We start from the raw sequence: 26355 nt of genomic DNA, 5'->3' as shown, positions 1-26355 counted from the left end.
ATAGAGTCCACTTGTGAGTAATCTAATCTCAGTATAAATACAGCTGTTCTATGAAGGCCTCAGAGGTTTGTTAGAGAACATTAGTGAACAAACAGTATCATGAAGCCCAAGGAACACACCAGACAGGTCAGGAATAAAGTTGTGGAGAAGTTTAAAGCAGGGTTAGGTTATAAAGAAATATCCCAAGCTTTGAACATCTCACGGAGCACTGTTCAATCCATCATCCGAAAATGGAAAGAGTATGGCACAACTGCAAACCTACCAAGACATGGCCGTCCACCTAAACTGACAAGGAGAGCATTGATCAGAGAAGCAACCAAGTGGTAACTCTGGAGGAGCTGCAGAGATCCACAGCTCAGGTGGGAGAATGTGTCCACAGGATAACTATTAGTCGTGCACTCCACAAATCGGCCTTTATGGAAGAGTGGCAAGAAGAAAGCCATTGTTGAAAAAAAGCCATAAGAAGTCCCGTTTGCAGTTTGCCCCAAGCCATGTGGGGGACGCAGCAAACATGAGGAGGAAGGTGCTCTGGTCAGATGAGACCAAAATTGAGGTTTTTGGCCTAAATGCAAAACGCTATGTGTGGAGGAAAACTAACACTGCAAATCACCCTGAACACACCATCCCCACTGTGAAACATGGTGGTGACAGCATCATGCTGTGGGGATGCTTTTCTTCAGCAGGGACAGGGAAGCTGGTCAGAGTTGATGGGAAGATGGATGGAGCCAACTACCAGGCAATCTTGGAAGAAAACCTGTTAGAGTCTACAAAAGACTTGAGGCGGAGGTTCACCTTCCAGCAGGACAACGACCCTAAACATACAGCCAGAGCTACAATGGAATGGTTTAGATCAAAGCATATTCATGTGTTAGAATGGCCCAGTCAAAGTCCAGACCTAAATCCAATTGAGAATCTCTAGCAAGACTTGAGAATTGCTGTTCACAGACGCTCTCCATCCAATCTGACTGAGCTTGAGCTATTTTGCAAAGAAGAATGGGCAAAAATTTCAGTCTCTAGATGTGCAAAGCTGGTAGAGACATACCCCAAAAGACTTGCAGCTGTAAGTATTGACTCAGGGGGGCTGAATCCTTTTGCACACCACACTTTTCAGTTTTTTATTTGTAAAAACATTTGAAAACCATGTATCATTTTCCTTCCACTTCACAATTATGCACCACTTTGTGTTGGTCTATCACATAAAATCCCAATAAAATACATTTACATTTGTGGTTGTAACGTGACAAAATGTGGAAAAGTTCAAGGGGTATGAAAACTTTTGCAAGCCACTGTAGATTCTTGATTTGCATGTGTCAAAGGTTATGGGGTGAAGGCAGGAGAATGAGATTAGAAGGGAGAGCTAGATCAGCCATGATTGAATGGCGGAGTGCACTTGATGAGCCATATGGCCTAATTCTACTCCTATTCCTTATGACATAGCACATTTTAAGTTACAATATTTCCAATCGTAGCAAGATAAAACATTTGCAATGCAAAGTACTCCCTCAACACTATTTAACAAATTTGAAGATTTACATTTTTGCATTCTCAGCTAGAATGTAAATAAGATGTTACCAAGGAGCCATGTTAAATTAGGGAGAAAACTCTTCCTCTGAGGAGATTGGACGATTAATGCATCGGCTGCCTGCATAGTGGCATCCAGAAACATGCTGCAGTTTCCATTCTCATCCTCAGAATGATGAGTGATCCTTACTAACTCACTGAAGTTTCTGATTGACAGTCCATGACTGATATCAAGTTTGTTTATTTTCAGAATCTGCCCCCCCATAACATTGAGTGAAAGGAATAATTGCACTGCAAGGACCTGCATTAAGGACACCACCCTCTATTTTTAAATTAGTATTGATATGGTGTATAAGGATCGACATAATGGATACATTTTAATTGATAAGCAATGATTTTATCAGATGTTACATACTCCAGCTGTATCCAAATTCATCTTCTTCCTCTAATTCATCTTCTGACTTTACGACATTATTCCCTGGTAATGGCACAATACTGCTGGTCTCCTCCTCGCTTTCAACTAATACAGGCGGTGACCAATGTGAACCAGTGAGTGCTGATGTTATTTCAGTCTCTATATCTGATTGATTGGATACCTGCATGTTAAACATACACAACACAATGAAGCACAAAGCAAACATCTAATAATATCAAGCTTTTTTCATCTTAGGTCTACTTTCAGATAAGTACATTTATATCTTGTAGCTTTTAGTTTCTAATCATAATCAACTGATTATTCAATATCTACATTACATTATAACAAACAATGTAAAACTATTTAAAAAAACACAACAGAGACATGGACTACGAATATTTTCACTAATGGATTGGAGATGATGGGAGTACAATATATATGTTACTTCAAATGTATTTATACCTGAAATGCACTTCTGGAAAAAATGACTGTCATCACAACTGTATCATCCAGACTATCTGTTGTATGACGTTCCATATAGGAACATAATGAAACAAGAGCTACAGTAAACCACGTGACCCGCTAAACCTGCTTCGCCCATGACTTCCACAGCTTCTGCCTGACCCAATGAGTTACTCCAACGCATGTTTTCCTTAAGATTCCAGCATCTACAGGTCCCTGTGTCTCCTATATCCATTTATTTTCCCAGATTGTAAAAATGAATTGATCTTAGCCTTGGAAATACGCAGTGACAAAACAGCCACCGCCCCTTGGTGTACAGAATTTTAAAGATTCACAAGCCAGGGTGATTTTCCACAGAAGCATTTAAAGCATGCATTAATGAATCAGTAAGAAGGCCCAGCTGTCAATATCAACATGAGGTGTCAGGCTCCTGGTTCAGGAATGCAATGTTGCATGGTATTCAGTGACTGTTTAAAAACCTGTTTAAAATCACAGCTGATTTTCATATTCCATCAACCTCATATTCTACTCTGTGCAACATTGTAGCTTTGACCAATCGTGATCACCAGGACTTAATATTCATCTGCCTTACCACATCCTCAAATGCTTTTCTGGATTTCAAACATATATCCACTTCCCATAGTGCGCATGCATTGCTTATTATTCAACCAAGAAAAGCACAGGATCAAAACAAGATCCCTTGAAAGTGACAACATTGGTACGTAAGAAGGTGAAAGGGCAGATGACACGTTTGCCTTTACTCATGTTGGAGCATAGAACATCAGAGTTGGGACATTATTTTGCAACATTACAAATACTGGTTAGGCCACACTTGGATGTTGTGTACAGCTCTGGTCACCACACTAAAGGAAGGTAGACAAAAAAACTGGAGAAACTCAGTTGGTGAGGCAGCATCTATGGAGTGAAGGAATAGGTGACGTTTCGAGACCCTTCTTCAGACTGATGTCAGGGGGGACTAGAAAAAGAAGGAAGAGGCAGAGACAGTCGGCTGTGGGAGAGCTGGGAAGGAGGGGAAGGAAGGAGAGAGCAAGGACTACCTGAAATTGGAGGTCAATGTTCATACCGCTGGGGTGTAAACTACCCAAGCGATATATGAGGTGCTGTTCCACCAATTTGCGGCGGGACTCACTGTGGCCATGGAGGAGGCCCAGGACAGAAAGGTCGGATTCGGAATTGGAGGGGGAGTTGGTGCTGAGTCACCAGGAGATCAGGTTGGTTATTGAGAACTGAGCGGAGCGGTTGGGCAAAGCGATCGCCAAGCCTGCGCTTGGTCTCACCAATGTAGAGCAGTTGACACCTGGAACAACGCATGCAATAGATGAGGTTGGAGGAGGTGCAGGTGAACGTCTACCTCACCTGGAAAGACTGTTTGGGTCCTTGGATGGAGTAGAGGGGGGAGGTAAAGCGACAAGTGTAGCATTTCCTGCGGTTGCAAGGGAAAGTACCAGGGGAGGGGCGGTTTGTGTGGGAAGGGACGAATTGACCAGGGAGTTACGGAGGGAACGGTCTCTGCTGAAAGCACAAAGGGGAGGAGATGGGAAGATGTGGCCAGGTGGAATCCTGTTGGAGATGGCGAAAATGCCAGAGGATTAAATGTTGTATGCGATGGTTGGTAGGGTGGAAGGTGAGGACAAGGGGGACTCTGTCCTTGTTAAGAGTAGGGGGATGGGGAGTGAGAGCCGAGCTACGGGATATTGAGGAGACCCTGGTGAGAGCCTCATCTATAGTAGTAGAGGGGAACCCCCGTTCCCTAAAGAATGAGGACATCTCTGATGCCCTGGTTTGGAACACCTCATCCTGGGTGCAGATGCAGTGTAGACGGATGAATTGGGAGTAGGGGATAGAGTCCTTACAGGAAGCAGGGTGGCAAGATGTGTAGTCCAGATAGCCATGGTAGTCAGTGGGTTTGTAGTAGATGGAAATGGTCCAGGTGAATTTGAGTGCCGGATGGAAGTTAGTGGTGAAATGGATGAAGTCAGTGAGTTGTGCATTGGGTGCAGGAGGTAGCATCAATGCAGTCGTCAATGTAGCGGAGGTAGAGTTCGGGGATAGGGCCACGGTACGCCTTGAACAAGGATTGTTCGACATATCCTACAAAGAGGATGAGATTGTGATGGAGAGTTAGTTTAGGATATCCATCAGGAAGGTGCCTGGATTGGAGGCTTTAGTAATGGGCAGAGAATGAATGAGCTTGTTTTCCTTGCAAAAGAAAAGTTGAAGGGGGACCTGATTAAAGTATATTAAATTATAAGAGGCGTAGACGGGAGGGATAGTCAAAATCTTTTTCTTTGGTCAATGGGGGCTAGAGGAAGCAGTTTCTAAGTGGATCTGCAGGGTGGCTCACAGAGGGCATGGTGGAATCAGATACAATTTCTACACTTTAGGGCAGTTATTCACTTAAATCGGCAAGTTATAGAAGGATACAGTCCTGATGCAGACAAATAAGATTAGTGTAGATGTGCAAAAAAACTTGGTTAAAAAGTCCTTTCTGGTGCTATTCCTCTTTAAAACCAATTCTGGCAGGAATCTCATGCCTGGCTGCCAGTAATCAAATTGTTCTCTAGGTGGCCAAACTGAAATCTTTGTGGCAATGAAACTATGTACAATTAAATTTGAATGTTTTTTTACAACATGGGTTACACATTTCTCTTTCTTATTTAAACATATTACAAGATGATTATAAATTATCTTGGGTAGGGTGCAGTAAACATTGGATGGGTGGGGTTGTTAAAAGATTTTTACTTAGTATCAGGAACATTTCCACAAAATTTGCAATAACGTACCAGGAGAGAGTAATTATTGCGAAAAGGAAAGAAAACTATTTTTAACTATGCCTCCTTAATGTCATTTCTGTAATTATTTCTCAGTGTGACATATCATAGATGAATGATTGCAGCTTGATTTGAAATTCACTCAGGCACAGTCATCTGATAATTCTTATTGGAAAATACAACCATTTTTGTTCTTACTGTAATCATCTAATAGTTGGACCAAAACTACTGGTGGTTTGTTTTAAGGAGAACAAATTCCAAAATTGAGATTAAATATTTAAAAACTCATTGTGGTACACGTACCATATACTTAAGAATTTTTTTTAAACGGACTATCAGGAGAAAGCCTTAAAGATATTTATCAGCATGTTCCTCCAATTTCCTCTCTTCGGTATTAACAATTATCGGGCCATGACGTCAGTGGTTATTATTTTTGGTGCCAAAACAGTGAATGTTCATAGGTCATTGGCCTGTGGGAGACACCACTGCTAAACTGAATCCAATCACTAACTAATAAGTATGGTGATTGCTTCTTTCACACATGTCTACTGAATCTCAGAGTAGTAAATCAAGAAGTGATCTACTCAATGTTTTCATTCTTAAAGATTTATAAAATTGCAACTTGCTTGCTTTCCAGCAAAGATCAGAACTAGCCAGGTAGCAAATACATGACACTTCTTGCAAGGTGTGGCTCAGCTAGCCACTCTACCAAATTGTCAACCCAGTGGGTGAGAAACAAACTATGATGTTTCACTCATTGCTATCATAATACAACAGAAAATAATTCTAGGGTCATAGAGACATACAGCATGGAAACAAGTTCTACAGGCCAACGTACCCACGCCAAACAAGATGCCCCATCTACACTAGTCCCACCTGTCTACATTTGGCCCATATCCTTCTAAACCTTTCCTATCCATGGAACCGTAACCAAGCTTCCAAAATTGAAGTAGGAATCTGAATATTTGTAATGTCTTAATCGTGTAAATACTGACATTTTCCCACACAAAGCACCACAATTCTTACCCAGTTTATTTCAATTCTCCACATTACCTTGAACAATCACATTCACATGTAAATGAAAGCACAGAATAGCTATCTAAAAACCCAGCAATGTAAGACAAACCTTAAATGGATTATTTGCAAATGAGTTAGTTGGGAAAGGACGTGGACAAGTCCTAGCTTGATATGCAGAAACCTAAGACAACAAAACAAACAGGTGTTTGATAAAAAGGCAACACTCATCAAATGGTTACTGGTGGTTTATCATTGAATTTTTAAAATATATTAAATTTATCCTGCAGTTCATTGATCTATCAATAGGAATTATACACCAAGGTGATTCGCTAACCTTGAATTTATTTTCATAAAATTAATTTTTGATCATAAAATAGGGCAATTGACAGATGGCATTCTCATCCTTTGAAAACCTACAGGTCTATTAAAATGCATAGATAATGTTAGAAAATGAATATCTATAATGAGCCCAACAAAAATAGCACTGTGAAACTGCAGGTCAGGCAATAAGTTCGCATGCCTGTAAAAAGGCTTGCATTTTTAGGCTATTCTTAGAAAAAAAATGTTTTCAATTTTAAGTCCTCAGTAGGGAACAGAATTTGCAATGAAAGTCAGGTACTATGACCTCAATCTTCTCAACTATGAACTATGAGTAATGGGCATGTGGATCAAATATTAAAGAGTGAGCTTTGACTTTTCATTATTTACATTGATATCCTGAATGTACGAATTGAGTTGTGTATCCACATTTGCAGATGACACTAAATTCAAAGAATATTAAGTGTGAATGGAAACGTGTGAATGATAATGATAGGCTAAAAGAGAGTAAATTACTATTGCGAATAGATTTCAATTTCGGAAACACCAATTGATGAAGGGACAAGAAATTAGAATATTTTTTTAATAGAAAAGGTTTACGAGCAATGAAGAAAGAATTAGCTGCCCCTGAACAAAAATCACTAAAAGTTGACAAATGGGAACAAATAGTAATAAATTTTGACAATGGAATGCTTACTCTATATTAATGAAGTTTAGAATCGATACGAATTGTGTTCAGTTCTATAACTTCAGGCCTGATCCAATTTTTGGGCACCAAATTTCAGAAGAGAAAATACTAGCCTTGACAGAGATCAACGTGATTCACCAAATTGTATCACTGTTTAGGTAATGAGATCAACCATAGACACAAAATGCTGGAGTAACTCAGCGGGTGAGGCAGCATCACTGGAGAGAAGGAATGGCTGACGTTTCGGGTCGAGACCCTTCTTCAGACTAATGTCAGGGGAGGGGGCGGGACAAGGATAGAATTCTTACTTTGGATTCCCATAACTATGGGAAGTAGATGGGCGGTTCAGCATGATTTATCAAATTGTTATCACCATTTAGATAATGAGATCAATCTCAATAAACATTCTTTGGGTTCCCAAAATTATGGGAAGTTGGTGATCTAATCAGCTGTTTAAAATGAACAAAATAATGGGAGATAAAGAGAAACAATTCCTCGTATGAAAATGTTCAACCAGAGTTGATAATATTAAAATTATGGTTTTTTTTAAGAGTAAGATTACAACAATAATGATCATCTTAGTTCCATATAATCTACATCTCTCTCCTGCCAAACCCCCACCTCTATCTGTCTAACTCCACAACTTCCTCTTCCTCTTCCTCCCCTCTCCCTTCATTTCTCACTACCCCCCTCACCACTCATCCCGTTTGAACAATATTTCAGTTACATGTTTTCAGTTGTGGACTTATTTCCCCCAGGAGCCCAGTTCAGTCAGTCCAAACTCGTTTTACACAGGATCATTACTGTTAGCGAAGATGCAACACTTCCAACACATCAGTTTAGAAATGCCCCCAAACAAAACCTCCGAAATTGAAGTGGACTGGACTTCACAAGCTTGAAGTTTTTCCAATGTTATTTTTAAAAGAATATACAAAGTTCAGAATTAAGATAGAAAACCGGTAAAAGATGTTATATCAGTTATACATAGCCAAACACAAAAGCTAGCTTTTAGTTAAAAAAAAAGCTAATAAATAAAATTTTAAAGAGTCATTACATAAAAGCAAACACACCAATCAAAAAATTTTTTTAGATTGAAAACAAAAAGAACACGCAAGCATCATCCAACCTGTCTAACGCGGGTCTGAAAAGAGTCAGCAAATGGGTTAGTACTGCCGCTGTTGTTGCTTGATTCAGGCAAAGGGTTAGACTGCAGGAAAGACAAAGGTTGTTTCTGAAACCAAGACAAAAGTAAAGTCATAATCTACAATAAAGCACTCAAAAAATGAAAATATCTCAAGATACAAAGCAGCATTAAACAACAGGAATAAGGATGAGTTTAGCATTCACATCCCTGTAATGTTGCTCTGGCCCACATTGGTTTTGAAAAAAACTTCTCATTGGATGTACATAATTACTCAACTATGAGCCAGACCATAAAACATGCATTTTAACATCAAACTACAAAATCGGATCTCCCTCCAAATCCAAGGCTGGAACCAATATTTCCTGAATGGCTTTAATTAATGTCAAGGATGTGTTAGAAATCATGTAAATTATCCTCTCCAAGAGACACTGAAAAGTAAACATAAACTGTATTATGGTTTTTTAATTATTTTAATGAAACATTTTCCTGAGTTATTTCACAATTTTATAACCATCAAATATTAATGCTTGTATTAACTCAATAAACTTGGTCACTGAATAAAAACCTTACAATCTTAATTTACTACATAAAAAAAGGCAATTATGGACTTCAAGTGTTGGTCTTTATTGCAAAACGTGTTTATTTATATCAGTTCTAAAGCTAGATAGGGCTCTTAAACATAGCATTTCGTTGTCTCTGTACTGTACACTGACAATGACAATTAAAATTGAATCTGAATCTGAATCTGAGCAGAGTCAGGGGATATGGGGAGAAGGCAGGAACGGGGTGCTGATTGGGGATGATCAGCCATGATCACATTAAATGGCGGTACTGGCTCGAAGGGCCGAATGGCCTACACCTGCACCTATTGTCTATAAAGTCTATTGACAAAATCTGAATGAATTATTTGTATGTTATTTAGTAAAATTTGATTTTTTTAATTGAAATTTAAATTTAGTGTAATATGGAAAGTGAATTCACCTACATGATACTTATATGTTGTATGAATCAATGGAGAATGAACTGGTAGAGATTTGTAACAAGTAATGGTCAATAATTATGAAAACAGCCTGGCTATGATGAAAATGGAGAAACGCAGCAAAATGTAAAGATAGATAAAAAAATATCAGAAAAGCATTCAACAAAATTATTATTGACATGGGATTACAAACGCTCAAAGAATCATTCACGTCATACAAATAGCTCTGATATTTAAAGGTAACATTTCCATATGTGCTTATTTTGTCATTTATCATAATTCAGATAAAATGTTAAAAAGTAATCTTCTAACACATACTATGAATGAAAGGAAACAAGGCTTGGTTTTTAACATTTAAATCTTGACTATAAGTTATTTTGACAGACAATGAATCAATTCATGCAACTCTAAATTACTCCAAAACTGATCAAAGCGTGCAAGCAACGAAGCTACAACACATACTCAAAGATTGAATCAAATAATTTATTTAGTTTTGGTATAAAGCTTTTCCAAATGGGTGTACCTCAAATTATATAGTTCTAGCAATAATACAACTTGATGTTTCTCAGTGAAGTAATCAAAATATGAAGCCAGGTTGCCATATATTCAGAAACTATGGTATAATAGGTTTTATACTGCTGTTACATGATTTACTATTTACATGAAAAATATTTACAATTAAGTTAAATGGTAATCAAAGAAAACTCTGGTGCTGTATCTACTTTAAACATTAGAGAAAAGTTATTTATTATTTAACACAATTATTTAAGAGAGTGAAAAAATATTTTTCAACTAAGAATAAGGAAAATTTCCCATGGATCAAGAATTAACCATCTAACCATTTGTTGCCAATGAAATATTTAATTTTACCTAGCTATAATGTTCACTGCAACTTTATCATTATGGTAACTATTTTTCAAAATATTGTTTCAAATGTTACTTTTAATAATTATTAATTCATTAATCAAAATTGATGCATTTTAGGGTTGGAGGACATGTTCAAACATACATGCTTATAAAATCTCTACAGTGTTTCAGGACTGCATAACAAAATTGTACCTGCCACCTGTCCTCCAATACCATATAACTCTTTGCTGGTAAGTCCTATGCAACAATCTCTATGGCCAATTTTAACTTCAGAGAAGAGGGATCCAGAAACCAAACTAAAATAGGCTTGAACCTGGAAACAACCACATAGTTCATTACGATTCTGATCCAATTGTATGAGGAACAGCCATTTTAGATTTTGAAAGAAGATAGCAGGCACAGAGGTTAAAAAGGTGGTTGGCTATCGGGAACATTTAGCTGAGAGCAGAAATAAAATAGAAAGTTAAAACTAAAAGCATTACCCCAGACATGTATGTTCTTTTAGGTATTTTCAGGCGGTGGAGGCAGGTTCTCTGGATGCTTTCAAGAGAGAGCTGGATAGGGCTCTTAAAGATAGCGGAGTCAGGGGTTATGGGGAGAAGGCAGGAACGGGGTACTGATTGGGGATGATCAGCGATGATCACATTGAATGAAGGTGCTGGCTCGAAGGGCCAAATGGCCTACTCCTGCACCAATTGTCTATTGTCTATTTACAGTGCTGCCAACTCTCACTCTTTGAGTGTGAGAATAACGCATTTCGACAAATGCTCATGCTCTCATGCTGATCACCAATTTCTAACGCTCTATCATGAGGAATTCTGTGATCAACGAAAATTTCAAAACTCATATAAACTGCATGGGCCGCGGGTGTTGGAGAGCTGGGGCTGATGGAGCGGCGGGACAGATGCGGGTTGCCAGTGCTGGCAAATGTTTGCCGGGCTGCCGAGTGTTTGTGGGGCTGGCGAGTCGCTCGCTGCAGCTCCGGCCATAGAGCAGCCTCAGTGCAAGAGTCCCGGGCCGTCAGAAGCGTTGCGCCGCTGCCGTGAGAGTCTCTGTGCTAAATTCGTCCAGGTGACCGGCATGGATCAGGCTGCGGCTCGGTGCATCCTGGAGGACAACCAGTGGTTGCTGGAAGTAAGTACCAAGCACTGGGTAGAAACGGTGGAAGATAGTGGACTTCAAATGGCGGTGGTTGGGGAAAGCATCCGGCTTGCCTGCTAGATGTTCACTTAGAGTAACTGCAGGAAAATCGTTCCCGATATTGGGCGAGTTCAGAACCAAGGGTCACAGTTTAAGACTAAAGGATAGGCCAGTTAAGACTGAGGTGAGGACAAACTTTCTTCACGCAGAGAGTTGTGAATCTGTGGAATTCTCTGCAATAGAGGGCAGTGCAGGCCAATTCACTGGATGTTTTCAAGAGAGAGTTACATTTAGTTCTTGGGGCTAAATAAATCAAGGGATATGGGGAAACAAAAAACAGGTAAGAGGTACTGATTTTAGATGAATAGCCATGATCATATGGAATGGCAGTGCAGGCTCGAAGGGCCGAATGGCCTATTCCTGCACCTGTTTTCTATGTTTCTATACTTGAGTATATGAATAAGTTTAGACTAAATTACATTCCACAGTAGAGCCAGGCTCTGATCAACACGTGCAGCACATGAATGATCTTAGTATATTCATGTATGGAAATCAGATTATAATCAAACACTTGGCCCATGTTGACCAACCTGGGTCTTACTGTTACTAATGTACTAATCCAATTTAAAGCATATACATTGCATTCAAGTGTAAGTTAAAAGACTCGCTACAGTATGCACCATATTGCACAATTTCAAGCTGAAAAATGCAAAAGCTCCGTACCAATGGGGGGTGGGCGGGGGAAAGAGGGGGAACACCCTTCTCCCACACCCTTGCCTCACCCCCCCCCCCACCCCCCCCGGTCGCTACGCTCCCTCGGGCTTGGTCTCTCACAATTTCTCACTCCCAATGCTCACCCAATGTTGGCAGCCCTGTAATTAGTTCACTAATAACACTAATTAGTTCACTCATAACACAGGAATGAAGTTTACAGGAAAATTAGATTGACCAAACAAACATATTAAAACCTGACAGGAGAAAGCTCACTTCTTGTCTGCCTGCTAAGTGCATATTGTCAGATTTTAATAAAGGCCATTTTTATACATTTTGGTTTCACCATGTAGCAATTACAGCAGTGTTTATCCATAGTCCCCCCATTTCAGGGCACCATAATGTTTGGGACACAGCAATGTAAGTAGTAGTTTCATATTTGTTGCATATCCTTTGCATGCATTGACTGCTTGAAGTCTGCGATTCATGGACATCACCAGTTGTTGGGTGTCTTCTCTGGTGATGCTCTGCCAGGTCTGTATTGCAGCCATCTTTAGCTTATGCTTGTTTTGGGGGCTGGTCCCCTTCAGTTTTCTCTTCAGCATATAAAAGGCATGCTGAATCGAGTTCAGATCGGGTGATTGACTTGTCCACTCAAGAATTGACCATTTTTTAGCTTTGAAAAACTTTGGTGCTTTAGCAGTATGTTTATTATTGTCTTGCTGTAGAATGAACTGCCGGCCAATGAATTTTGAGGCATTTGTTTGAACTTGAGCAGATAGGATGTGTCTCTACACTTCAGAATTCATTATACTACTACCATCAGCAGTTGTATCATCAATGAAGATAAGTGAGTCAGTACCTTCAGCAGCCATACATCCCAGGTCATAACACCCCCACCATCGTGTTCCACAGATGAGGTGGTATGTTTTGGATCTTGGACACTTCCTTCTCTCCTCCATACTTTGTTCATGCCATCACTCTGATATAAGTTAACCTTCGACTCATCTGTCCACAATACCTTTTTCCAGAACTGTGGTTCTCTTTTAAGTACTTTGTGGCAAACTATAACCCGGCCATCCTATTTTTGCAGCTAACCAATGGTTTGCATCTTGCAGTGCAGCCTCTGTATTTCTGTTCATGAAATCTTCAGTAGACAGTGGTAATTGACAAATCCACACCTGAGTCCTGAAGAGTGTTTCTGCTCAGTCGCACAGGTGTTTGGGTATTTTTCTTTATTACAGAGAGAATTCTTCTGTCATCAGCTGTGGAGGTCTTCCTTGGCCTGCCAGTCCCTTTGCGATTAGTAAGCTCACCGTACTCTTTTTCTTCTTAATGATGTTCCAAACAGTTGATTTTGGTAAGCCTAAGGTTTGGCTGATGTCTCTAACAGTTATATTCTTGTTTCTCATAATGGTTTCTTTGCCTTTCATTGGCACAACTTTGGTCCTCATGTTGATAAACAGCAATAAAAGTTTTCCAAAAGTGATGGAAAGACTGGAGGAAAGACTAAGTACTGAGAGCTCTCTTATACCTGCCTGAAAAAAGCACTGAGCATAGCAAAGGACAGATTGCACCCCCTCCACACACATCTAGATCTCCTGCCATCAGGAAAGAGATACCGCAGCATCAAAGCCTGGACAACCAGACTGCTAAACAGCTTCCTTCCACAGGCTGTGAGGCTGCTAAAAAGTTATTCCACCTGATTCTGCTGCTTTTGACTGACAACTTAATAACTGGCACTGAGTAATAACTCTGGCACTGGCTCAGGTCACTTAAATCAGCTGCCCTGGACATTTTACGACTTTTTTTAAAATTGTATTTTAATGTTGCTTTTTTACCAGCACTTTTTTAAAACTATTCGTACTGTTTTTATCAGGAACTGGATTGTTTTTATTTATGTGTGAAATGTTTAAGTTTTTATGTGCGATGCTCTTTTCCCTGTAAGTTTCCCTGCGGTCCTCTTTTCTCATTTTGCACTGTACAATTTGTTGCTTTGCATGATGACAATAAAGAATGATGATGATTAAGGAGGCAATTAAACACACTTGAGCAATTAAAAATGCATGTGAAGCCATGTGTCCCAAACATTATGGTGCCCTGAAATGGTGGGACTATGTATAAACACAGCTGTAATTTTACGTGGTGAAACCAAAATGCATAAAAATGGCCTTTAATAAAATCTGACAATGTGTACTTTAACCACATGTGATTTTTTTCTATTACATATCTCAAATTGTGAAGTACAGAGGCAAATAAATAAATGATGGGTCTTTGTCCCAAACATTATGGAGGGTACTGTACATTTCAGCATTGATTTTTTAGATTTTACAAATTAATTTGTCTATCTCTTCACATGCTTTGGAATTTACATACCCGAGGTCTGGTTATTAAACTCTGCACCACAAACACCACAGGATTGCCTGCTTTCCGAATGGCTTCAACTGCCTGTTCATGACTTGCATCACGCAAGTCAACTGCATCTACCTGCAAAAATGTATACAATATATATTAAAATAAATCCTGCACTAAAAATTTACAGGATATCATGGATCCCAAGATCATCATGCTTTCAATTTAGGCTTAATTTATTGTCGATATATTCTCTTTTCAAGCACCTAACTCAATTATTTACAATTATACAGAATCAGTGGCTTCAGACATTTTAACTCAAATGGAAAACCTTCAGGTGTATAATATTAAAGGGTGCCTGTGACAAGCTAAGCAACTTTGGGAAAGAGGGGATGCTGCTTCTGAACTTGAATTTACACTCTTAGGATTATAGTCAATCAGAAACAATACATCAGAGTTGAAGTTATGTGCCCCTCAGACTTGCATCAGTTCTATTTGTCAAAGGTACAGTATCAATGGGAAATTATGTGCATTAATAAACTTCAATAGTAGGTATTTTTTGCAAATTGAATTCAAAGCTGGTGTGTTTAATGGTGATGTTCAGGTTATCGCTTACATGATATTTCACAATGTTTTGATGAGCATCTCAAGGTATAGGAATTTGGAAATTACTGAACACTTTCCCCAAACAGAGCCATCATAAATTTTAGTTTTTATTTTGTTTTATTAGAACTTACTGATTTTGAAAGCAATGCATTTCATTATTTCCATTGACATTTTCCTTTCATTTCTAAAACCTTGGGAGTCATATATTAGTTTTAGTTCTCAGCCAGTGTCCCTGACCGAGCTCCATTACACGTACTTAAATTTTAACAACAAGTTGATATATTGAAATATCAACTTGAATTAATAGATTGGGAATATATTTTAATCCATAGATATAAAACACATACCTCAACAATTCTGTCTCCAGTTTTTAATGTTCCATTTCTTCCAGCCGGGCTGTCTTCCAGAATATGTTTAATGAATATTCCTCTCATGACCTCTCCATTACTCAGGCGACTACCCATTCCTCTTCCACCAACGATGCTAATTCCTAAGGACTTTCCGGGCTCACGCCAGAGCTCCACACTAAAGTTCAGAACAAAATAAGTATTTCCTTGAGATTATTCAGAGCAAAACAACAAAAAAAAGTCATTAAAAGTTGGGGAGAAATTTTAACAAACACTAGAATTTATGTACAATAAGAAATTGGTACAGACATTGGAAAGGTGAATTAAATCTAAATCTGACCCAATGCATTCTTATCAAAACCAATTAGTTAACAGAAAGAATACAATGCATAAGAGGCAGAAAGTGGAGGCCCGGAAAGTAAAGGTTGTTGGAGGCAAATAAGGAGAACTCAAAAGTGTGGTGGTAATAAGAAATTTGTGCTCATGCCATGATTTACACAGAATGCACATCAATACTCTAATCTCTGTGGCTAATCATTTCCCAAATAACTCCAGTCAGCTAAGTATTTGGTAGCTAAGGCACCCTGTTTTATTCTAATGATTAGGGATTCAGGCTAACAACAAATAAACTTAGATAGATAAAACTAGCATTTGAAAGCCTTCAAAAAATAAACACTTAAGCAATTCTGACAATGGCAAAAAAAAGAACCCCAAATTTAAAATTTCTGCTGCATTACAGAAATTATAGATTAAAATGAAATAGTAAGTGGTTAATGAATAATGTCAAGCTCCTAATATAATTGAAAATTGAGCTTTATACAGAAAGTGCAGTGGAGGAGACTATTATTATAAAATAATCTAAATTTTTGATGAAAAGGTAAATGACAACATTTATTAAAGAAACAGGACATCTTAGAATTGATCTACTTTTATGCATTTTATGGCCTACAACAACAATTCCTCTGTAATGAGGACTCTCTTAAAAACACCACTATTCACTTCTCTGAGTTCCCTCAATTTAAGTTATATGTTGGTTACACTCAAAGTACAAATGTCAGTTGGTCCAGAGAAAGAATCCTAGATTGTTGAGAGATTGCGGAGACTGCCCAAATCTCCTTGGAATGGGGATTAAAGACATTGCATCTGTCAAATGGACAGAGGCACAGAATGAAACAGCACATTGCAGTCAGCCTACTGTTGGGAAGAAACTTTTAGAGACATTACATCAAGATAAAATATAACGTCAGTTTAAAAAAATATATACTTAACAAATAATAGCTGCCATGGATATGTTACTTAAATTATGCTTGACTAACTCGAATAAGACTTTTAATGCACTAATGGATAAAGGTAATGATTAATGTTGTACTTGTGAATGTTCCCAAAGTATTTGATAAAATATTTAATCCCATCATAAGAAAGCTATTTGCCTCTTCATGTCAATAATCACTGGCAGTTTTCCAAATGAGGATTCATTTTTCCGCAGCAATAATCACTAGTAAATCTCCTACTACTGACATTAGGAAGTTGGTCTAAGATTATGAGAATCAGCCATCGCCCTTTTATTTGCAAGAGTAAACATCAGTAACACTCCAAACCTGACTCCCAAATTAAAGGAGGTCTGAAAAAACACCAATTGCATCTTCAGTCATAACCAAGCTCAACAATTTCAGAAGCACCTCATCTGGGAAGATTCTGCCTGACAGAATTACTTCAACTCACTGGCATTCTCATTTCTAGTGTTGGTAAACGTGCAAATTGGTGGCGCAACCTTTTGCTCTACTACTGCTGGCTGTATCTATCACCATGTATAGGAAAGAACTGCAGGTGCTGGTTTAAATCGAAGGTAGACACAAAATGCTGGAGTAACTCAGCAGGACAGGCAGCATCTCTGGAGAGAATGAATGGGTGATGTTTTGGGTCAAGACCATTCTTTAGTCTGAAGGGCATTGACCCGAAACATCACCCATTCCTCTCTCCAGTGATGCTGCCTGGCCCGCTGTGTCTATCACTATGTTAGTGAGCTAACAGTGAAGTAAGATGTTCTTTGTTCCTAATATCAATGCTCTTATGCAATGCTAGCCAAATAATAAATTTACATACCGTCGAGCTTGTTTCCAGTTATTGTGAGATGAATTCTGAAGCTCACTCTCTTCTCCTTCACCTTCCTCTCTCTCGGGGAGTTCAGCACTAAAAAGAAACTTGACATTTCTATTCAACAATTTGGAAGCAGTGACAAAATACCAGGCAAATATGACATTTTTGTTTAGTTTAAAAATAAAGCATAGAAACAGGCTCTTCGGCCTACCGAGTCCATATCAACCATCAATTGGTGGAAGAAAGCTGGTAGAGAGGAAAGGCAGGACAAAGCCTGGCTGTCAATAGATTGATACAGGTGAGGAGGGTTTATTGTGTATGAAGAAACTGCAGATGCTGGTTAAAACCAAAGATAGAGACACAAAAAGCTAGAGTAACTGAGCGGGACAAACAGCATCTCTGGAGAGAGGGAATGGGTGACATTTCGGGTCAAGACCCTTCTTCAGACTGAAGGGTCTCGGCCCGAAAAGTCACCCATTCCTTCTCTCCAGAGATGCTGTTTGTCCCACTGTTACGCCAGCTTTTTGTGACTATACGAGGAAGATTTATTATTGGGCAGATGGTTGATCAGTTCAGGATACAAACCGGGACGTGTTTGCAGCATGACGTGCTGGGATACCCAGATTGTTATCATTGTGCCGTGAGGCACAAATGAAGGAATAAGGATTTTGTATTTGCTTGACATAATAGCAAACCTGTCTATTATAAGAAGATGGATTATACAAATGGACAAGGGACAAGATGACTGAATGACTGCCCATTTCTGAACTGCAAACTAAAACAAACTTGTACTAATCAATTTCAGCCTCCTCTAAACATCAATTAAATCCCGAATGAACACATATAATAGTATTAATAACAATTCTTACTGCAAACTAAACTATTTCTGTATATAGTAAAATGAATATTAAAAATTACAGTACTGATTCATCATTATACTACTAAAAATATCAAAATATATACGTTTAAAAATAAACTACGCCAAAAGACTAAAAGATGAACTGAATATTACCTGACAGGCGGAAGAGATAAACTATCAATTGCAGTAATTTCATCAAGTTGTTGACTCAACATGGTCCTATATTTGACCAGATTTTCTGCAGGCACATATGTAACACTATAACAAATGAGATCAAGAAAACGTAAAAAAACAAAAACAATATGAAGGAATACATTATTTTACTGTCCTTGTTTCATGCAAGTATAAAGTGTCATGAAGACAAACAACTAAGAGCTCTTTGAGTCTTAATTTTAAAATCTTATTTTGAACTCCAAACTAGTTCAGATATTTGGCCGGCGGTTGGAAGAGTTCCTTTACTGAGTTAAAAGGATTTAAAGATGTTTTGAATTTACAAATTAAAAAATTGCAGTTGAGACGCCATTTAATTTATACGTACAGGTTTACAGCAATAACATGCAGGTAGATGCCTTGGCTCACAAAGAATATGTAGATGGCTTATGAAGTCGATAAAAGCAAACATTACTATACCATATTTTGAACAGATTATTTTTATTATAAAAACAATCAGAAAACTCTCATACCCTTTTTACGTCAATTTTGTCGTAGCCACAAGTGATTTGCTCAAATTATAAGGGTAAACCTTGTAATGAAGTTATGTAACAAAACACAAAATTTCTTTTTCAGGCACAATTCTTTTCATGACCTTTTATGCAGCATATTTTAGAAGAGTATGAAAATAACCATCCATTCACATGAACTCACCCATTCACAGGTGCAAAAGTTCCAAACAATAGCTAGGAATCAACGATTTTGCCCATCTACTGCTGACCTACAACAAAATCCCACTTACCTGAGTGGATATCCGAAGGCAACATGCTGGAGCTGGAGCTCTCCATTATGTGGACGATACAGAATAACTCCTGCCCACAATATTACTGGAAATCTTCAACAACCAACTCGGTCACACCTGTCTCTATTCTAAGTCCACCTAGCATAGCTAGCACTAAGTTGTCTAAAATCAATTTTTTTTCTGAACGGTTCTAACATGCAAAAATACCCAAGTACATACAGAAACCTAAAAACCTAAAGTAATTAAAAATTATAACGTTTTTTTTATAAATTTTATTTTTATTAGAAGTACAGCAAATTACAGTAATACACATCACATATATCTTATTACATTTTGTTGTACCACTTCGTTTTTCGAGCTTTAAAAAAGGTAGAAATAAAAGAAGTAAGGAAAGGGAGCAAGAATCGTGAAGGTGCAGGAAAGTGTTGGGAGAAGAAAGCCCCTTGGGAAAGAAATTAGAGAAGGATGTAAAGAAAGGAAATAAGATCCTAGAAAGAAAAGAAAAAAAAAGGAAAAACAATTGCTCTATTGTAACACAAAACTCCGCAAAAAAGGATATACCAAACGTGTTTTTTTTTTTTTTTAAATGTATTTTATACCCCCCGTTACCAGATCCTGGTACCATTTATATTTTAAATTACTATTGCACCTTATGCTTGTAATAGTTCCGTAAATGCAGACCACGTTTTTTGGAAGTGGTCTGCTTTGCCAGCTAGGAGGAGTCTCATCTCTTCTAAGTGTAGTGTTTCGAACATGTTTGAAATCCACATTTTTATTGTTGGTATTGGAGCATTTTTCCAAAATTTGAGTATAAGCTTTTTTCCCATTATTAGCCCGTAATTCAGTAAGTTCTTTTGAAACACATTTAATTCGGGGTTACCTTCCGATATTCCAAAAATGATCCATTCTGCTTTTGGTACAAGTTTTATTTTAAATAATGTTGTGAAGATTTCAAATATTTTGTTCCAGAATTTTTGAATTTTTATACAGAAAACAAAAGAGTGCGCTATGTTAGCTTCTTGTGACTGACATTTATCACAAATGGGTGAGACATTGGGGAAAAGTTTATTTATTTTAGTTTTTAAATAATATAGTTTATGTAATGTTTTATATTGAATTAGAGTATGTCGTACATTGATCGAGCATTTATGCACATATAGTAAGTGTTTATCCCAGCTCTCTTTTGAAATTTTTATAGCTAGTTCTTGTTCCCAGTCTCTTCTAATACCATCGGTTGTAGGTATTTCTATATTTAAAATAATGTTGCATAACTATGATATGAGATTTGCTGATTCAGCCTTTGTCTTCATGGCTTCATCCAATAAGTCTGGGGGCATGTTATGATAGTCTTTTGTGTATTTTTTCAGATAGTCACGAATTTGAAGATATTTAAAATATTGATTATTTTTCAAATTATATTTCAGTTGTAATTGTTGAAATGATACAAATTTTCCTAATTCATACAAGTCTCCGTGCGTTTTGATTCCCATTCTTTCCCATTGTGTAAATGATGTATCTATAATTGAGGGTTTAAACGACGGGTTATTGACTATTGGCATTAAGAGATAGATTTCTTAATTTTAGATTCTGTTTTATTTGTTTCCAAGTTCTAATTGTGCTATGTATCATTGGATCTTTTTTATAATTTTTGTTATTCAGATTCATTGGTGAGAGGAGAGTCGCTCCTATATTACACGGAGAGCAGTCCTCTCTCTCCATTACAATCCAGTCCACCTGCTGGGCAGAGTTGTCCAGCAGGTGAATCATATTTTTAATATTTACTGCCCAATTATAGTACATAAAGTTAGGGAGCGCTAGACCACCCATCTCTTTTGGTTTACTAAGGAGTGCTCTTTGTATTCTGTGGGATTTGTAATCCCATATAAAATTTGTAATGTCTGAGTCTAGTTTTTTGAAAAACTTTTTTGGAAGATATATTGGAATTGATTGAAATAAATATTGGATTTGTGGTAAAAAGATCATTTTTATAGCATTTATTCGACCTATTAAAGACATCGGGAGCGTTTTCCAGAATTTGATTAGATTATTTAGTTTCTTAAGTAAGGGGCTATAATTGGCATTAAACATAGCGTGATAATTTCTAGTGATTTCAATTCCTAAATATTTAAAATTTTCTGTGGCTATTTTAAAGGGGAATTTCAAGAGATGTATTGAGTCTTTCGGTTTTATTGACATAATTTCACTTTTGTTCCAGCTTATTCTGTATCCTGAGAAAGATCCAAAGTCCTCAATTAGATTTAATATGTTTGGTATACTGATTTGGGGTTTTGTGATATACAGTAGTACATCGTCTGCGTATAAGGATATTTTGTTATTTGAATATTTTGTATTATAACCGTAAATATCCAAGTGTGTTCTATTTTTTTCAGCTAAAGGTTTAATTACCAGAGCGAATAACAGCGGAGATAATGAACATCCTTGTCTATTGCTCCTTGTTAATTGGAATTTCATAGATAGTATATTATTAGTTAATATTCTAGCCGTGGGTTTGTTATATAATAATTTTATCCATGCGATGAAGTTCTCTCCCATTCGAAATGTTTGCAATACTTTAATCATATAATCCCATTCTACTTGATCAAACGCTTTTTCTGCATCCAATGAAATGATAGATAACTCTTGTTCTTGAGGTTTGTGAGAGTGCATTATGTTAAACAGACGTCTCAGATTATTAAATGAATGTCTCTTAGGTATAAATCCCGTTTGATCCTCATTTATTAATTTACTTAGTCTTCTAGCTTATGTTTTCGCTAATATTTTTTGATCTGTATTTAACAAAGCAATAGCTCTATATGAGCCTGGTTCTTCTATATCTTTATCTTTTTTAAGTATTAATGTGATCATTGATTCTGCTAGTGTTTCAGGTAAGATTTGTTCTTTAAAAGCGTATGTATACATTTTCTGTAGGTGTGGTGTAACTATGTTGTAAAAACATTTATAAAATTCATTACTGAATCCGTATGGTCCTGGTGTTTTTCCATTCTTAAGTGTGTTTATTGTGTCTTCTATTTCCTTAGATGTAATTTGTGCTCCCAGTTCCTCAGTTTCTAATTTTGGAAGGTTACAATTGGCCAAAAATTCTGAAACTTTATTATTGTCTATTAGCGTTTTTGATGTGTATAAATTCTTGTAAAATTGAGCAAATCTTTTATTGATATCATTAGGTAGTGTTAATAATTCCCCTCTATCTGATTTAATCTTTAAAATTGCATGATCTTTTCCCCGTTTTTTCAGCTGGCGTGCCAAAAGTTTATGGGGTTTATCCCCAAATTCGAAATGTTCTTGTTTTGTAATTTGGAATAATCTTATAATCTTCTCTGATAATAATTTATTTAGCTTAAATTTCAGTATTAAAATTTTATTATGTTTATCCATAGTTAGGTCTTTAGCATTATCTATATCTAGTTGTCTGATTTGTTCTAATTATCTTTGTTCATTCTTATTCTTTTTATTTTGAAAAGCTTGATACGAGATAATGACTCCTCTAATAAATGCTTTGAAGGATTCCCATAATAAAGTGGGCGATATATCTGGTGTATCATTTGTCTCAAAAAATAGGTCCATCTGTTTTTTTAGATATATACTCCCTTGTGGGTCTTTCAGAATTTGCGAGTTAAACCTCCAGAACGATTTGTTCGTAGACCATCCTTCTAATTTTAAAACGAAAGTTAGCGGGGAGTGATCTGAAATCGTATTGGTGTGATATTTAAGGTTCATAGTATAAGGGATTAGTTTTGTATCCACTAGGAAGTAGTCTATACGTGAGTATGTTTTATGTACCATTGAATAAAACGAGTATTCCCTTCCAGTCGCATTCGCGATCCTCCAGACGTCTGCTATATTTGTATTTTTTATATATGTATTTAAGAGATCAATAGTTTTAGATTTCATATTACCTCTTTGTTTTTGCATCGATTTATCTAAGTACGGATCTAAAACACAGTTGAAGTCTCCTCCAATTATAACATTTTGGTAGTTAAATTCTGCGATTGTATTCAGGATTTTATTAAAAAACTGAGGATTATCAAAATTGGGCGCATATATGTTTACCAAAGTGATTGGCGTAGCATGGATCTCTCCTGTAACTATAAGATATCTCCCTTCCTTATCTGATATAATGTTCTTTGATTTGAATGGTATTCCTTTGCGAATAATAATTGCGGTGCCTCTGGATTTCGAAGTATATGAGGAGTGAAATGTTTGGCCTATCCAATTCGCCCTCAATCTCATCTGATCTTGATGTTTAAGGTGCCTTTCTTGTAGAAAATTAATGTCCGTGTTATCTGATTTCCAATGAGCTAGTTTTTTGCCCCTTTTAATTGGTTCATTAATACCCCTTATATTCCAGCTACACAGTGTGATTCCTCCCATTTTCTTTTGTTTATCATCTTGCATTTTCTCTGATTGTAATACCCTTATTTATTACGGTGCATCCATACCTCAGGACTCTGGATATTTGGGGGGCGTTTATATTATTAACTTCCTTGGTAGATCCCTTTTGCGATTTTCCTTGAAAAAAACCCACATAGTAGTGACATATTGTGATAAAAAAAAAAAATTGAACAAGTAAAATTACAGTGTCTGAAGTATTCGACACTGTAGTGCGCGTCCCATGCGTCTGTGGGATTCGACTTCCGAAGTTGATGTTGTACAATTAGCTCCGCTCCTATTATTACTCTAAACGTAGGAGGGCGGTACCATTTCAAAATCAATTATATTTCACCCAATTACGCTATATTATATATATATTTCATTCAGACTTATCAGATCTGTGTTCAGCTACTGTGACATTTATTTATCTAACACTTTCATCTACTAATTATTTATAATTAGTTATATCTTTAATAATAGTAAGCTGTTAGCTGTAAGGGTTAACCAGAAACAGGCTCCTGGAATTATGCCAGGTGCCTGAGTCTCTTCCCTTCTCCACACGAACTACATAACACTTAACCTTTCAGTATTGTCTACTTTAATTCTAAAATTTGTTATCTTTATATACGAGCTAGTCAGTCTTATTAGCAGATTATTACATTTTGCCCATTATATAGTTCAAGTTAGTTTCCATTTATATTTCTATATTAGTATTGTTAATTATTATTAATTCTCTATATTTTGTAAAGCTGTTTTAAGATCTTAAACCGCCATTTGGCCTTGTGGTGTTTTCCACATTCGGCTCTGCTGTTCATCTCTGCGTTGCTTATCAGTCTTTCCTTCATTTTGAACAAAGAATGTCCTTGAGTTGAATTCCAAAGCGTCCAATGGAGATAAGATGTCTAGACCAGCGAACGTGGAAATGCTCTTCCATTTTAAACTTTTAGAGAATGGTGTTTCTTCCCTTATCTTCAGGTGTTCTCTGTGAAGTAATAAAAGGAAAGAAATTGTCCATATCGTCCCGCTGCCTTGATTAATCTTCTGTTTCTGCCACAATCTCTTGGGCATATTTATGAGATGCATCCGAATTAGTGAAAGTTTTCTCTTTTCCCTTGAAAGTAATGCGCATTCTGGCCGGATAAAAAACGCCACATCTGACATCTTTAACTCCATAGAGAATCTGTCTTGTCTGTGAGAACTTTCTTCTCTTTTGCACAATCTCATAGGGATAATCCCAGAGGAGTTTGATAGAGACGTTTCCAAAGGTCATCTTCACTCCATATTTGATTTTTTTCATCAGCTCTTCAAGTGCTGAAATGTCCCGAAGTTTGACTATGATCTGTCGTGGGTGGGCTGGATCTGCTTGTGATCTTGACTTAAATCTAGGTATTCGATGTGCCACTTCACTTTCCGGTTCCACAGGAAAATTGAGTACATGTTTGATTAAGTTGGCAGTGAACCCACGGGCGTTGTTCCCCTCTGCCCCTTCTGTTATCCCCAGTATTCGTAAATTTTGGCGTCGTGAGCGAGCTTCGAGATCAAGACATTTATCTGAGACTTTTGCCAGTTGACTCTTGGGGCCGTCTAGTTCTAGCTTCATTCCCTGCATATCTTCAGCCATTTGATCAACAATTGTTTCCATGTCTTTTATTTCAGTTACATGTGAAGAAACAATTACATGCACAGCCTCAAACTTCTTCTTAGATTCTTCTTCCCCTTTATTAATTCTCCCCATTAGCTCTTCATGCACATCCTCAATTTGTTTTTGTATAATGCCAATGCAGTCAATAACTTTTTGATTACCAGCATTGATGTTCGACATATTTTCCATCAATTTAACGTTAATATTTTCCATCATTTTTGAGTTTCCAGCCTCAATATCCTTATTCTGTCTTTACTTTGTGTACTAGTCATGTCTCTACTATTTATTTAATTCCCTTTACATGTTTTTCCTCTACCTGCTAAATTTTTGTAAGGTGTCCTTGAGACTCTTGAAAGGCGCCCATAAATAAAATGTATTATTATTATTATTATTATTATGAGTTCCTGCAACCTTATGTGGCAGATAGAAAACACCTGGTCGATGCAAGTGGTTTCTTTTCAGCCTCAATAATACCGTACCTTTGTATGCTCATGTTATGGGCTGTTTCTTGAACAGAGCATAACAATTATTTTCCTTTGGATTTATTTTCCAAATCAGATATTTTCTTTTGGAAGAGCAGAATGAGGGAGGGGGGGGGGGGGGGGGGGGGGGGGGCAGAGCATCATAAACTTGCTTATGGAAGAGGGGGTATTCAGGGAGATTAGGAACAATACTCACTTTTTCCAGCAATCCCTCCTTTCAAAAAAAAAAGTCTTGGAGTAACTCAGCAGGTCATGCAGTATCAGTGGAGGGAATGGACAGACAACGTTTCAAGTCAGGACTCTTCTTCAGTATACCACCAGGGGGCAGCGCACGATAGCAGCCTCGCCAACAGTCGGTCTGCCTTTCCGTCTTTATTTTGTTATTTTTAGTGTGTTTTAAAAGTATGTATTAATGTTCTCTGCTTTGTTTTATGTGGGGGGTGGGGGGAGGGGGTCGGGGGAAACTTTATTTTCAATCTGTTACCTAGCCGGAGATGCAATTGTTTTCTGGATCGTATCTCTGGTCGCTGTGATGGAGCTGGGTCCTTGGTCGGGACTGACTTTTAGCCCCA

At 37.4% G+C, this 26355-nt stretch overlaps 1 protein-coding gene across 11 annotated transcripts in view; it reads right to left on the bottom strand.

The window, feature by feature from the left end:
• LOC129695547 (multiple PDZ domain protein) overlaps window positions 1–26355 on the bottom strand; it is a 168382-nt gene that overhangs the window by 50557 nt on the left and 91470 nt on the right. For 8 of the 11 annotated variants that reach the window (XM_055632583.1, XM_055632584.1, XM_055632594.1 and 5 more), the window contains 7 exons: window positions 18469–18573; window positions 17463–17549; window positions 15360–15537; window positions 14431–14541; window positions 8340–8444; window positions 6317–6388; window positions 1937–2117 (listed from right to left, as the gene is read on the bottom strand). In XM_055632583.1, coding sequence (XP_055488558.1) covers window positions 1937–2117; window positions 6317–6388; window positions 8340–8444; window positions 14431–14541; window positions 15360–15537; window positions 17463–17549; window positions 18469–18573 — 839 coding nt within the window. The remainder of the gene's footprint in view (window positions 1–1936; window positions 2118–6316; window positions 6389–8339; window positions 8445–14430; window positions 14542–15359; window positions 15538–17462; window positions 17550–18468; window positions 18574–26355) is intronic. The other 3 variants (XM_055632588.1, XM_055632589.1, XM_055632591.1) reach the window with 3 other exon arrangements.

The sequence above is a fragment of the Leucoraja erinacea genome, chromosome 3, assembly GCF_028641065.1.
Source record: "Leucoraja erinacea ecotype New England chromosome 3, Leri_hhj_1, whole genome shotgun sequence".
Lineage (NCBI taxonomy): Eukaryota > Metazoa > Chordata > Chondrichthyes > Rajiformes > Rajidae > Leucoraja > Leucoraja erinaceus.
Note: the sequence above shows the minus strand (reverse complement) of the source record. Positions and strands in the feature narration are given on the sequence as shown.